General features: G+C 44.1%; 1 protein-coding gene across 2 annotated transcripts in view; it reads left to right on the forward strand.

Annotated features, from left to right (window-relative positions):
* grk3 (G protein-coupled receptor kinase 3) overlaps positions 1-14,609 on the forward strand; it is a 78,165-nt gene that overhangs the window by 51,336 nt on the left and 12,220 nt on the right. For both annotated transcript variants that reach the window (XM_076284010.1, XM_076284011.1), the window contains 10 exons: positions 71-145; positions 673-734; positions 1,165-1,216; positions 3,172-3,263; positions 3,423-3,522; positions 3,781-3,859; positions 4,000-4,130; positions 8,037-8,131; positions 10,258-10,365; positions 12,095-12,161. In XM_076284010.1, coding sequence (XP_076140125.1) covers positions 71-145; positions 673-734; positions 1,165-1,216; positions 3,172-3,263; positions 3,423-3,522; positions 3,781-3,859; positions 4,000-4,130; positions 8,037-8,131; positions 10,258-10,365; positions 12,095-12,161 — 861 coding nt within the window. The remainder of the gene's footprint in view (positions 1-70; positions 146-672; positions 735-1,164; positions 1,217-3,171; positions 3,264-3,422; positions 3,523-3,780; positions 3,860-3,999; positions 4,131-8,036; positions 8,132-10,257; positions 10,366-12,094; positions 12,162-14,609) is intronic.

Genomic DNA, 14,609 nt, shown 5'->3' on the forward strand with positions numbered 1-14,609 from the left:
CCTTGGGTCTCCTCTTTTTATTACTTGTTTTGACTCAATTTGAAATCCTGTGTGTGTGTGTGTCTCACAGCCCTTCTCTAAGAAAGCTGTGGAGCATGTCCAGACCCACCTGGCCAAGAAGCAGGTGCCGCCCAACTTGTTCCAGGTGAGTAGCACTGAGTGAGACCAGGTGTTTGCAGGTGCATGCAGCATGCAGCTCACCTTCATCTAGAACAGTGTGTGTATGTACCGTTATGTATGTATGTGAAAAAGGATGTGGTGTAGACGTTTATTTTTGTATCAAAAACTGTGTGTGTGTGAGAGACAGGTGTGTGTGTGGGGGTGGGGTAGCCATTTTAAATGATGTGGGTTACAGTAAAGATCTGTGTCTGTGTATTACTGAGGGAGATGGTTCAGTTGATAGGATTTTAAAAGACTGTGTGTATGTAAGAGAGACACTGATGTGGTATATAAGAGAGCGAATATAAGGGGTGTATGAGAGAGAAAGAGAGATGTGTGTATAAGAAAGAGAAGAGAAGTGTGTGTGTGTTTGTGTGTGAGAAAGTGGGAGAGCTAGAAAGATGTGTGTAAGTGTATGCACGTGCATGTGTGTGGGTGCAGGTAATGTGATGTGATGGCGTGTCTGGGGATGTGTCCTTATCTTCATTCTTCTTCATTCTTCATCTTCTACAGCCCTACATTGTGGAGATCTGCGACAGCCTTCGAGGCAAGATCTTTCAGAAGTTCATAGAAAGGTGTGGAGCATAGTCTGCCACAGTGTACACACACACACACACACACACACACACACACACACACACACACTCCTGTCTTATCACATTAAAGCATACCTGCCAGTGCCATTGTGTTGGCCCTTCAGTGCTCATGTCCCAGGTTGCTGTAAAGGCTGGATGGGCAGTTATGCTATTATTTTACTGCTTATTGATCTTGACACTAATCACTTTTTCCTTGTTTTTGTACCATTTCTGTGAGTGAGAGAAAATATAACCTTTTCCAAGGAGTTCAGTGTCCAGAGCCAAACTTCATGAGTGATAAATTTCAACTCCTGTAGTCATTTTTAATTTTTATAATTCCCCCCCCCCTCTCCCTCCCTCCCTCCAACTTATCCTTATGCATCCCTCTTCTCCCTACTCCATCACTCTCTCCACTTTTCTCTTCTCAAAGTGACAAGTTCACTCGATTCTGCCAGTGGAAGAATGTGGAGCTTAACATCCACGTGAGTTCCCCCTCTGTCGTCTCCGTGTGTGTGTGTGTGTGTGTGTGTGTGTGTGTGTGTGTGTGTGAGAGAGAGAGAAAGGCAGGAGGTTGATTTATGAACACTAAGATGTAGAAAGTGCAGAGCGTTCCACTTCCCTGTGTTTGTGTGTGTGCATTCAGAGCCTATGCCTTCCTTGTGTGTGTGTGTGTGTGTGTGTGTGTGTGCAGAGCCTACGACTTTGATGTGTCTGTTTCTCTCTCCCTCTGTGTGTGAAGAGCCTACGACTTCCATGTGTGTGTGTGTGCGCACGCGTTGACAAAGAGTCTCATTCCTTTAAAAAATAGAATTCCAAATGTGTCGACAACAGTCTAGACGACTGAAAGTCATTGGGCAATTCTGGGTATATCCTCATAAAGTATTTCTTCTGCCAGGCCAGGGCCATATTGAGTTTTGTACTCTATGAAAGAGTGTTATTGTGCCTGTCCTCCTTACACCCTTGGAAGTCGAGCTACACTCTCTGCCAACCTAGTTTAGCTTGCCCAGCATTTTGTTTTTTTGAACAAATAACGATTTTAAGTTCTGTAGCAAAGTGGAAGGTATAAATCCATGGATATGTTCATCACAGTTCAGTATGCTCCAATAGGTTGCGATTTGTTTAAAAATCATCATTTTGAGAGAATTTGTCATAGCATGCGACTCCACCACTACTGTATATGCAGAGCACAGGGATCTGCTTTTCACATTTATTCGGTCCCTGTAATGTTTAACATCAGAGCACTGCTTTTTTTTTCACATTTCCGAGTAAAGATCAGTTAAAAAAAAAAAGAGATCGATAGTACTTTTGAGAATCACAAATCCTAATGGGCCGGTTTACCGAACATGGATTAAGCAAAGTCTCAGAACTTCAATTTATATCTCCACCAAAAAAGATCTTTTCGTGTAAGACTAGACTTAATCCATGTCTAGGAAAATGCCCCACAAATGTGTGTTTATTTTCCCCACACCCTTAATCCAGCCCCCTGATGTTTGCTGAGCCCCTTAGTTTAATGGTTTTCAATATCAGCATACAGTCACTTTGCACTGCGGTTTTGCATGCTATGTATCAATATTTACTTAAAGCAACACCAAAAAGTTTTTTGTACCTTAAAATAATGTTTCCAAAATCGTTTCAGTGGTTCATCAACTCGTAACAGTGAACGGCACTTCTGCATTCGCTTCGCGGCCCTCTATCAGCTATAACCGCACTATGTAAGTTTGCTAGATCGGGTAGCGGATCTGTATCGATGGAATGAAACATAAGAAACTACAAATTTGACATGCTTCTGATGTCGCAATACATCATACTTTCATAAAATCATGCAACATACTCTACCTTGTCTGTGGACATCGTTTTTTCCAAAGCTGGTGCTGGATAAACAAATAGTGTGCGTGCGACAGAGGAAAAGTGCTTCGGTGTTGCTTTAAGCATTTATTGCCTTGTTATGCAAATTCAGTATGTTGTAAGAATGAGAATAAGAAATACTTTATTAATCCCGAAGGAAATTTGACAAATTTGGCATGTAAACAAACACAAACATAAAAGTAAAATAACTTAATATATATATATATTAATAACTTAATATATATATATATATATATGTCACATCAACTGAATTATATTTAAATAATAAAGACTGCTGGACTACCCACCTGCACATCTTGCTTCCCTGGTGCTGTCATATCTGATTGTCTTCCACTTGCATTTTGTTTCCTTCCGTGCTACATTAATAGATACTTAGTAGTGAGACACAAGAGCTGTCTAATGGTGTGTACATATTGGATTTCTAATGGTTATGTTGTAACAAGAGCTATGTTTTAGTAAGAGTAAAATCCTATAGGTTTTGATGTTTATTGATTTTACTTAATGGTCAAAGTTGAAGGGCTTTTAAAAGACAAAGCTCACACACGCTCTCCTTCTCTCTCTCTCTTCTCAGTTGACGATGAATGACTTCAGCGTTCATCGCATCATTGGCCGAGGCGGTTTTGGAGAAGTCTATGGCTGCAGGAAGGCAGACACAGGCAAAATGTGAGCAAGAACCCTCTCAGCAAGCCCCTAACGAGCACCTTAACAAGACAACTAATGAGCACCTTAACGAGCACCTTAACATGCAGAACTTTCCAGTCTGTGGCAGTATCCGTGTGTCTTCATGTATGATTAATTTGAGTGTGTGTGTGTGTGTGTCAGGTATGCTATGAAATGTTTGGATAAGAAGAGAATTAAGATGAAGCAGGGAGAGACCCTGGCTTTGAACGAGAGGATTATGCTGTCACTAGTCAGCACAGGGGTGAGTAATGTGTACACACACACACACACACACACACACACACACACACACAAATACACACACACACTCTGACCATATACTCTATGTTGAACCTATATGTGCTCACATGCTATTAACTTTTCGTATGATTTGTGCACACACTGAAACACTCCTCCAGAAAAACCTAAAAACTCTTTCCTTTGCTTCTCTCCCCCACTTGTCTCTCTTTCTTTCTTTCTCTCTCTCTCTCTCTCTCTCTCTCTCTCTCTGTGTCCTCAGGATTGCCCCTTTATTGTTTGTATGACGTACGCCTTCCATACCCCAGATAAGCTGTGTTTCATCCTGGATTTGATGAATGGTAAGACACATTTTATTAGGCCTACCACCTCTCATACCTCCTTGCACATTCTCTCTTTCACACAGACTCACACTCACACACACTAATGCTGTAGTCTTTGTATTTCATTTTCTCTACGTGTGTGTGTGTGCTTGCGCCAGGTGGGGACCTGCACTACCACCTCTCCCAGCACGGCGTGTTCAGTGAGAAGGAGATGCGTTTCTACGCTGCAGAGATCATCCTGGGCCTGGAACATATGCACAACCGCTTCGTCGTCTACAGAGACCTCAAGGTGTGTGTGTGTGTGTGTGTGTGTGTGTGTGTGTGTGTGTGTGTGTGTGTGTGTGTGTGTGTGTGAGAGAGTAAGAGGGAGAGAGTGTGTGAAAGACCTCAAGGTGAGTGTGTGTGTGTATGTGTGCGTGTTTGCGTTAGACAGTGTGTGTGTGAAAGACCTCAAGGTTAGAGAGTGTGTGTGTGAGTGAAAGACCTCAAGGTGTGTGTGTGTGTGAGAAAGACCTCAAGGTGAGCCTCACAGTCTTCCTTCTGTCCCACAGCTCAATCCACTGGGCTCTCAGACTTCCAACCTAAGAGTAAAAGGAACAGACCCTTTTGGTTTGTTTATTGTTTCTTTTGTTGTATGGCTAAAGTTTATTTTTTTTTACTTTTTTTTTTTCATTAATGCTACATTTTGCAAAATCATAATTCAGAAGTGGTAATATGAGTTCTTCATAGTTTCAGACATGGAGCTTTGGTTTGGCTCCAATGAGTCCCTGCATTCATGCCAGTAGAGCCTCCTGTAATGTGATTTGATTTGATTTGAGGCAGGGTGAGCGAGAGAGATGAGGAGTTATCTGAGTAGCGTTGGTGATCAGTGGTGTGTGTCTGTCTCTGTGTGTGGTGCAATGCCGTTGGCTTTGGAGGCTGCTCCAGCGCAGCCGTCTCTGACCAGAGCTGTGCCAGTCTAACATATTTCTCCAAATTAAAGATTTCGTTTCACTTCCACTGGATCATTTGTACAAAAGAGTTCTCCCTTAGCCCGAACACTGATCTGGTGCTCCAATGCGGCTCCAATCTGACCTTTACCTGCTTATGAGCTGCTAGACCCATATTGGCATCAGCTAGTCTCACTAGCCTATTAGCATCAGCTAGTCTCACTAGCCTATTAGCATCAGCTAGTCTCACTAGCCCGCTAGCATGAGCCTAGTCTCACTAGCCTATTAGCATCAGCTAGTCTCACTAACCTGCTAGCATCAGGCAGTCTCTCTAGCCTGCTAGCATGAGCTACTCTTACTAGCCTATTAGCATCAGCTAGTCTCACTAGCCAGCTAGCATCAGGCAGTCTCACTAGCCTGCTAGGATAAGCTAGTCTCACTAGCCTATTAGCATCAGCTAGTCTCACCAGCCTGCTAGCATCAGCCTGTCACACTAGCCTATTAGTATCAGCCAGTCTCGGTCCTTTTGTCCAACAATTTGCTCCTCAGTCATTTTTCCCCAACTTCAGGTACGAGAAAACCAGATACCATCTCTCGGCTTGTTTTGAGCTCACGGCGAGGTGGTGATGGGATCCAACATGCAGGAATTGAAAATCTAATCCCCATGGCAGGACTCAACATTAATTGTTGCCCGGTTGCCCTTGGCTACCAAATTGTTACAAGTGGCAACCAGATTTGGCTGGCTTTGGCAACCAAAACCTCATGATTGTTGCCACTTTCCACCACTTTTAAAAGTTAACATTGAGTCCTGCCCCATGGCCTTGTTGACAGTACTGGAAGGAAACACACCACTTGTTTATTACTTTATATGCAACAATCTGACAAGCAGACTAGTATTTGTCAGGAGATTTATGTTTTGTAAAATTCCACCCATGTGGTTGCTATTTGTTTAATTTTCAGTTTATTGAGGGACTGTAATCTTGCTCTGAAGGGAAACGATCAGTGCCTTTCTTCTCTGCTCTGCTAATTAAAAAGGATTCTGGTCTGCAACCTTCAACAGAGCTAGGGCGAAACTTTTTTTTTCAAGTTTTTCTTTTTTTTCCTGATTCCTTCTCTTTCAAAATATATATATTTTGAAAGAGAAGGAATCAGGAAAAAAAAAGAAAAACTTGAAATATATAGTCTGTAGCGAGATGTTACTACTGGTCTTTGGACCTCAAATGAACTTTCAGACAAAACAGTCTTTGTGTTGACATTGTGTTGAGGTTGTAGTGTACATTTCTATAATAACTCTGTGGAGAGCAAGGGCTGGTCTGCTGCCCAGGGCCTGCGTCCATGCTAAAGTTACCCACAGGGCTGTGAGTCACAAACCACGAGCCGAGCTGGACACGGAGCTCTGTATACGTTCAGACCGCAGCCTTAAGTAGGGCCGTGTGAATCACATGAAACATCCTCTAAAAAACAACAACAAAAAATAGCTCTTCCTTCTGCCCCTCTCTCTCTCTCTCTCTCTCTCTCTCTCTCTCTCTCTCTCTCTTTCTTTCTCTCTTTCTTGCTCTCTTGTTCGCTCGTGCTTATGTTTATTTTTTGTCTCAAAACGTGACAGAAGTTAGTCCAACGCGCCAAACAGATGAGTTTACTCAGCACCACTCTCGACCACAGACCCATAACAACCTCATAAGTTTCTGGAACCTTAGTTTACGGACTTTCTCTCCAGCAGAGAATTCGAAAAGTAGCAGCATGGTTTTAATCGACGGCTACTTTTGGCATCTCCAAATTCTTTTTACAAGATAAATAGCTGGACAGATACAGTAAGCAGGTCTGTTTCTCCCACTACACGCCAGCCATGTGCTGCTGTGGTCTGGGGGACACAGTGTTTTGCGTGGAACACACAGAACCGTAAGCGTTAGAACAAACGTACGAGGAACCTCCTTTTTCTGAAAGGGAGGATTGGCTCTGATGCACATGCCTGTGCTGTTAGGTCAGGATGCTTGGTGCCGCGCCGGTCGAGTGCAAACAGACTGCCACCCCGGGAAAGCGGGCCTGTGTTCCAGGAACGGGTGCGTTGGTTCTGACCCACGGCGGCTCCGTTAAGCAGCGCCAGCACGGCCCGTCTCACGTTTTCATTAGAGATGACTCGTCCAATCTCTCCCCTCCGGATCTCCACTAATCCTCATGTTTCTCTCTTCATCCCCCTCATCTCTCTCTCTCTCTCTCTCTCTCTCTTCCCCCTCTTTCTATGGTTTACACCATTGGTTCCCAAAGATTGGGTCGCAGGAGAAATCTAACATTTTTCTATTATTTCCATTATTAACTACCACAGTCACGGCCCTCTGTGCAATTGTGCATTTAGAATAGCTCTGAAACTGAGAGGGGGCGAACTCGTCGCAGAGAGGACCTTGCAGTTGCAAAATGCAAGGGACATGAATCAGCCTATTTGCACAAACATTAACAGTAACCAGCTGTTCTAGATCTGAAGTGAAATAGGTCGCGATGGTCTGTCATTTTTAAAAAGTGGGTCCCCAGAAAAAAAGTTTGGGAAACACTGGTTTACACGCTCTCTTCTCACTCTACTTTCTCATCCTCTCTCATCCCCCCTTCTTTCTCTCTGTTTTTTTCCTGTTGAATGCAATGATCATTTCTCTCAATTTTTCATTTTCTCTTTTTATTTTACTTTCTCATCCTCTCTCATACTCTCTACCCTTCTCTCATTCTCTCTCTACCCTTCTCTCTCATTCTCTCTATCCTTCTCTTAATCTTTCTCTCTACCCTTCTCTCTCATTCTCTCTCTACCCTTCGCTCTCATTATCTCTCAACCCTCCTCTCATTCTCTCTCTACCCTTCTCTCTTATTCTCTCTCTCTACCCTTCTCTCTTCTCTCTCTTTCCTTCTCTCTCATTATCTCTACCCTTCTCTCTCATTCTCTCTTTACCCTTCTCTCTCTTTCTCTCTCTATCTTTCTCTCTCATTCTCTCTCTACCCTTCTCTCTCTCACTGTTTTGTCTGTGAATGTGATGGTGAAAGTCTTGTTGATTGATGATATTAACGTATGTGGTTACGTAATAAGGTTTTCTGATTGGTGTTTTTAAATCTCCCTCCACACTCTCTCTTACACACACACACATTCTCTTTTATTTGTCCTTTGAATGTGATGATATTAACGTATGTGGTTTATCGGTATAATTATGCAAGAAGGTCCTCTAATAAAGGTGTTTTCTCTCTCTCTCTCTCTCTCTCTCTCTCCCTCCCTCCCTCCCTCCTCGCAGCCTGCCAACATCCTGTTGGATGAACATGGTCACGTGCGTATCTCTGATTTGGGTCTGGCCTGCGATTTCTCCAAGAAGAAGCCCCACGCCAGTGTGTGAGTGATCCCACTTCTCTGCCCCACTCTTCTCCTCTCCTCTCTTCCTGGAGCACATCAGAGTTTTGTAATGGGCCCAGGAAGCTTCATTTCAACTTGATTTGTGCTGGTGGCTGGGGGGCATGTGCTAGTGTTTCGTTGTTTGTTTGTTTTTCTTGTTGTTGTTGATAGCATCTTTTTACTATGAATCAAAGTGTGTGTTTTCAGAGATTCCTTGTAGTTACTTTCAGCGTAAACGTTTACAGAAGATGACTGCTCTGATTTGTTTGTGCGTGTGTGTCTTTGTATATATGTGTGTGTGTGTGCGCGCATGCGAGCGTGTGCGCATGCTAGCGTGCGTGTGTGCGTTTGTGTGTGTGTGTGCACGTGTGTGTGTGTGTGTGTGTGTGTGCGCGCATGCATCAGTGGAGTTGGATCTGTAGTCTGGAGTTTTATCTTTGCTCACATCACACAAGTAGACAGTTTTTGTTTTGTGTTATTGGTGGTTTTTGTTTTGTGTTTGTGGTGGTTTTTGTTTTGCGTTTGTGGTGGACGAGCAGGGCACAGCTCGTATATCTTGGGCTGACCCGTTTTCACTATCTCTCGATGCGTTTGTGGTGGACGAGCAGGGCACAGCTCGTATATCTTGGGCTGACCCGTTTTCACTATCTCTCGATGCGTTTGTGGTGGACGAGCAGGGCACAGCTCGTATATCTTGGGCTGACCCGTTTTCACTATCTCTCGATGACTCTTAAGGGCCGTGCACACGACGCCGGTTTTTGTGAAACCGGTGAGGTTTTGTTAACGGTTACGCCTTGCATGTACACGACACCGGCAGTTTAGGAGACTGAAACCGATAGCTTTTGAAACCGGCTTCCGAAGTGGGAACTTCTGAAACCGCCGGCTAGACCGTGCCGTGTAGACGTGTGAAGCCGGCAATCCTATGACGACATAGCCAGCCCCACCCCTAACCCAGCCACGGCACGACCTGACAGGTTGCTTGTCAAAACAAACCGAACCATTTATTTATCATATTAAAATGTTTTTCTTTCCCCTGTCATGATTTATATGCCTATCAGCCTTTAGTGGCTAAGTTAGAAGCACACGTTAACTTAACCTAGTTAAACATTAGCTTACTGCATGTTAGTGTTTTCTCCAGTGGTGCTCAGCCCTAATGCAATGCGTAGGCTAAGCATTTGAAATTTCACATAGCAGTCACATACCTTGAAAATGAACTTTATTAGTGTAACAGTTGAATTGAAAACCGAATGGTCTGTAGTCTCCTTATTTCATGCGACTGCTTAACCTTATTAGACATTCTCTGGCTTAACAAACTGTTTCAACAATGTTTTCTTCTACTCGATTCACGCGAAAATATCATGAAGCTTCTGCACAGCGGCGCCATCGACTGGTCTGGCATATGCACTACAGCACATTTAGCCGGTTACACCTCTGTGTGTACACGCGAGGTTTTTTCTTGCCGGAGTCGTTAAAGGTGTGAAAGCGGTAAGAGAAAATCCACCCGGCGGTGTCGTGTAAACGGCCTCTTAAATGGCATGGCCACATTTCACACCGGCCTGTGAAGCCACTGGGTGTTAGGTCTACTGGGCTCTCAATCCTCTTACTCCCTCGTACACTAGTAAAGCCCTGCGCACTTATTCAGTCACTTGCACCCTTAAAAGTACACTACCTCAAGCTAATAGTTTAATAGAAGGACGGACAGCAGAAGTTCCAGTTCTGCCCTCCTGCCTTCGTTTGCATCCTTTTGAACACATAGACCACCAAGGATGCACTTAAGGTTTGGGATGGTGTGTATGTGTGTGTGTGAGGATGGGAGGAGATCACTTTGAAGTGTGAGGGCAGGTAAAATGTCAGTGGACACAGCACTGTGCAGGAAGGCCAGAAAGACGACTAGATCAGACTTTGTGGACATCTTGTTTTGAGAAAACCCCTGTGTGGGTGTCAACTACTCCAGCATGCATCAAGATCATTTCCTTAAAAGTGGAATCTGATAATTTCATGAAAGTGACACTGTGTGTCTCTGTGTGTGTCTCTGTGTGTGTCTGTCTTGTCTCTGTGTCTGTATGTGTGTGTGTTGGTGTGTGCGTGTGTCTGTCTGGTCTAATAATATGGATATTGTCTTTCAGAGGTACGCATGGCTACATGGCTCCTGAGGTTCTGCAGAAGGGTACGGCGTACGACAGCAGTGCTGACTGGTTCTCTCTGGGCTGCATGCTCTTCAAACTGCTACGAGGGTAAGAGGTCTCTCTCTCTCTCTCTCTCTCTCTCTCTCTCTCTCTCTCTCTCTCTCTCTCTCTCTCTCTCTATATATATATATATATATATATATATATATATATATATATATATATATATATATATATATATATATATATATCTGTCTCTGTTGTATGATGTTATGAAGAGGGTGTATTTGGAGATCTAGCTGGATGTTGGCACTGATGTTTGTATCATGACTCCTTGGTTTGAAGACAGATCCAATAAATGGGTGTTAAACCTCTCTTTGACCCCCCCCCTTTCTCTTTCTCTCTCTCTCCCTCCCGCTCTCTCTCTCTCTCTGCCCCCCCCCCCCTCTTGTTTGAAGTGTTTTAAAGGGTAAATGTTATAGTCTGGCCTGACTGGTCAGCCCTCTCACACACACACACACACACACACACACACACACACACACACACAGACACACACACAGCAGCAGCAGGGGGTGGGGCTTAAACCACACATGGTAACTGTTGCTAGGTATGGAGGTGGGAAGAGAAGCTGACGTCTCTCGATTGATCTGTGTGTGTGTGTGTGTCTGTCTGTGTGTGTGTGTGTGTGTGTGTGTGTGTGTGTGTGTCTGTCTGTCTGTCTGTCTGTCTGTCTGCCTGTGTGTGTGTGTGTCTGTCTGTGTGTGTCTGCTTGCTCTTCTGAGTTTGTTTGAACTCTTCAAAGCAGTCTGATCAGGGGAGTGGGGTTAGCGCCGCCACTCTCCAACAGGAATCGACAACACATACACTAGGGCTGGGCGATATGGACCAAAACTGATATCCCGATATTTTAGGGCTGTTTGGCATATGCAATATATATCGATATTTTAAACAGAAAGAGCTAAGTGTTTCGTATTCACTCAACATGACAATTATGACAACACAACCAGCTTTAATTAGAATGATTTCAGACTGCTCTAACACAGCTGTACAAAAAAGTGTAAACAATAACATAGGCCTACCAATACCAATAGGCATACAGTAGTAGGCTACAGCTGCTCTGATAAAGCTGTGCAAATAACAAAAGACCAATAAGTCGACCCTGACTGACAACACAGGCCTACATTGTACTGCACAACGCAATATTTTGGGCACAAAAATATTGCACTGGCCTACTGCAGAAAAAAAACTGCAGTTTTGTCACACAATGCAGTTTTTTTTACCATAAAGGTTTGATCGGGCCTACATGACAAGCAAATGTAGCCTATGATGGCCTAGACATGTGTGACTTGCTATCGATAACAATTAAATAGTTTTAAACAATTAGGCTACTTAAACAACGTAACTGAGTCACTCACCAAGAGTGTGATGGACGCTACCGTCATTTTGTATGCGTTCGTTACCATTTTTGCATGTTCCAGTTCGTAAGAAAAAATCCCTATGCACGATTGAATGGGGTTTCGGGAATCATAAAAAATTATGCCCCTGACTGCTCGCGAGTCCCCGCGTGCATATCCTCTTAGTAAAATCAGCGTGTAGTTTATTTCCCTGAGGACTTTAGATCTGCTATATCCCTAAACGCAAGCACCCATAAGTGTATTTAAATTAGCTAGGCTATGTACCAAAAATGACATTTACTGTGAGTCAAAGAGCTGTAAACAGTGTTGTAACTTAAATCTGTACAAAACCGCTTGGAGCTCCAGTGGCATTTAACATCTAAACAGGCACCAGTGGACCCCTGAGTAACTCGTCCTCTTGTCCCCTCCTCTCTCCACAGGCACAGTCCGTTCCGGCAGCACAAAACCAAAGACAAACACGAGATCGACCGCATGACGCTAACCATGGTGAGCTTTGTTGTTTTACTTGTTCACACCCATACACACACACACTAAGGCTGTCACTTAATTTACATAGTAAGGTGGTGTTGTTGCTGTACAAGTTCCTGAGAACACATGAGGCTCTACTACTTCCTAGATCACAAACTTCGCTCTTGTCCGAACTTGACTTTTGGAAGTAGTGATTGCCATAAACCACATGTGCTGCATCATCTTGCTTACGCATGCTGTCTTGTGCTGAACTGTACCGTCTGTTGCTGAAGTGTGCTGTCTGTTGCTTACATGAGCTGTCTGTTGCTTACATGAGCTGTCTGTTGCTTACATGAGCTGTCTGTTGCTTACATGAGCTGTCTGTTGCTTACATGAGCTGTCTGTTGCTTACATGAGCGGTCTTTTTCTACGGTGTATTTTGCTCAAGTGTAGCCTGGCTTCACCCCTCCTACGTACTTCCGCACAATTTTAATCTCCCTTCAGTACATCACCTGGGTCTGCGGTATATTCGCGGGTTTTCTCTCGGCCAAACTTTACCTGTCCAAACAGCGTGGCTGAGAACGATGACGAAGAGGTGGTGCGAAGATGAAACCGAAACTTATTGTGATAAACAGAAGTAGCAACGCCTGCAAAAGTCAAAAAATGCAGTTGGAAAAATGTGCAGTTGGAAAGAAACGTATTTACAGCAAAGTTAGACCCACATGCATTGTTTCCTGACTGTTGATGCTGTTTTATTGTCAGTTTGTAAAGTTTAGGCGAAGTAGGAAGTAACGTTAGGGATCTCCGATTAATATGATTGGTAAGGCTGGACCATTGATTTCAAAGTTAGTGCCCATCACGATGTAAGTGTTGCAAACGTTTCCCTATCGAGAACTGCCAGGCTCTCTGTACAAATGAAATGTACGTACGAGAGTCTGGATATTTCCAGGCTATCTCAAGTGAGCTGTCTTTTTCTACAGAGTGTGTCTTGCTGAAGTGTGCTGTCTGTTGCTGAAGTGTGCTGTCTGTTGCTGAAGTGTGCTGTCTGTTGCTGAAGTGTGCTGTCTGTTGCTAAAGTGTGCTGTCTGTTGCTAAAGTGTGCTTTCTGTTGCTGAAGCGTGCTGTCTGTTGCTGAAGCGTGCTGTCTGTTGTTTAAGCGTGCTGTCTGTTGCTGAAGCGTGCTGTCTGTTGCTGCTGAAGCGTGCTGTCTGTTGCTGCTGAAGCGTGCTGTCTGTTGCTGCTGAAGTGTGCTGTCTGTTGCTTCCTTATGTTTCTAAGAGAATGTGGGGCTGTATTTCTCACCCTCTCTAATAACCTTATAGGACCTTAACATGAACCTAATCTGTAAGTGTGCGTGTGTGTGCATGTGTGTGTGTGTGCATGTACGTACGTGTGTGTGTGCATGTGTGCATGTGTGTATGTGCGCATGTGTGTGTGTGTGCGTGTGCTTGAGCTTGTGGTCTTTTTCTGAGTGTGTAGGATAGCGGAAGAGGTATCCATTAGCATTTGCATGAGGAGTTTGCATTTTACAACCTGGTAATAAACAGTGGCCACCTGCAGCTAACCACACACATACACACGCACACACACTATTTCATAAGCATACACACTCACGTATCTTGTCTCATACACTTACAGTACACACACTTTCCTCTTTGCGCTCTCACACACATGTACACACATATTAACATGCGCACACACACACACACACACACACACACACTCACACACATAACTGCGAGGTGACTAAATAGTTAGGGAGTACGTCACATCCCTCAGTGTCCCTGGACAACCCTGCGTGCGTGCGTGCGTGTGCGCGTGTGTGCGCGTGCGGTCGCGTGTGTGTGGTCACTGGTTCATGCTTACTCACAGTCTCTCCACACTGTGTCCATTTCAGCATGTCCATCCTCTTCTCTTTTCTTCTTCTCCTCTCCAGCTGTGAATCACTTCTTTTTTTGTCCTGTCTTTAAAAAAACAAAACAGATTAATAATCCTGCTGTGCCTTGCTTCCACGGCAACACGCCGACATCCCATAAGGCCTGGCCTAATAGTGTTAAACACAGAACAGCAGCAGCAATCCCCCACTACACACACAGACACACACACATTTTTTGCTCTAGCCCCCCACTTGCATGTGTGTGAGCGGTGCAGGTGACTGTCTGTGTGTGTGTGTCTTTCAGCTACTTGCCTTATATCAAACACACACACACACAAAATTACAATGGCGTCTCATGCATCTGTATGGCGTGCTGCTTAGTTTCTACACACATATATAGTGATTGTCTTTGCCTTTCAGCGTGGCTATTTACTGATATGAATCATGAATCTGAGTTGGATGAGAAAGATGCAGCCATTGATGGATTTCATTGTTGTTAACCTCCAGTCTCTGTTGTCCATCTTGTATCTAAAGTCACTCATTGGTCGCCTCTCTCTTTCCCTCCCCATCTTCCTCTTCTTCCCCTCTCCTTCCCTCTCTCTCTCCCTCGA

The sequence above is a fragment of the Alosa pseudoharengus genome, unplaced genomic scaffold, assembly GCF_046254945.1.
Source record: "Alosa pseudoharengus isolate Yale_2024_CS ecotype anadromous, Long Island Sound unplaced genomic scaffold, YU_APseudo_1.1 YU_APseudo_1.1_scf_14, whole genome shotgun sequence".
NCBI classification, from domain to species: Eukaryota; Metazoa; Chordata; class Actinopteri; order Clupeiformes; family Clupeidae; genus Alosa; species Alosa pseudoharengus.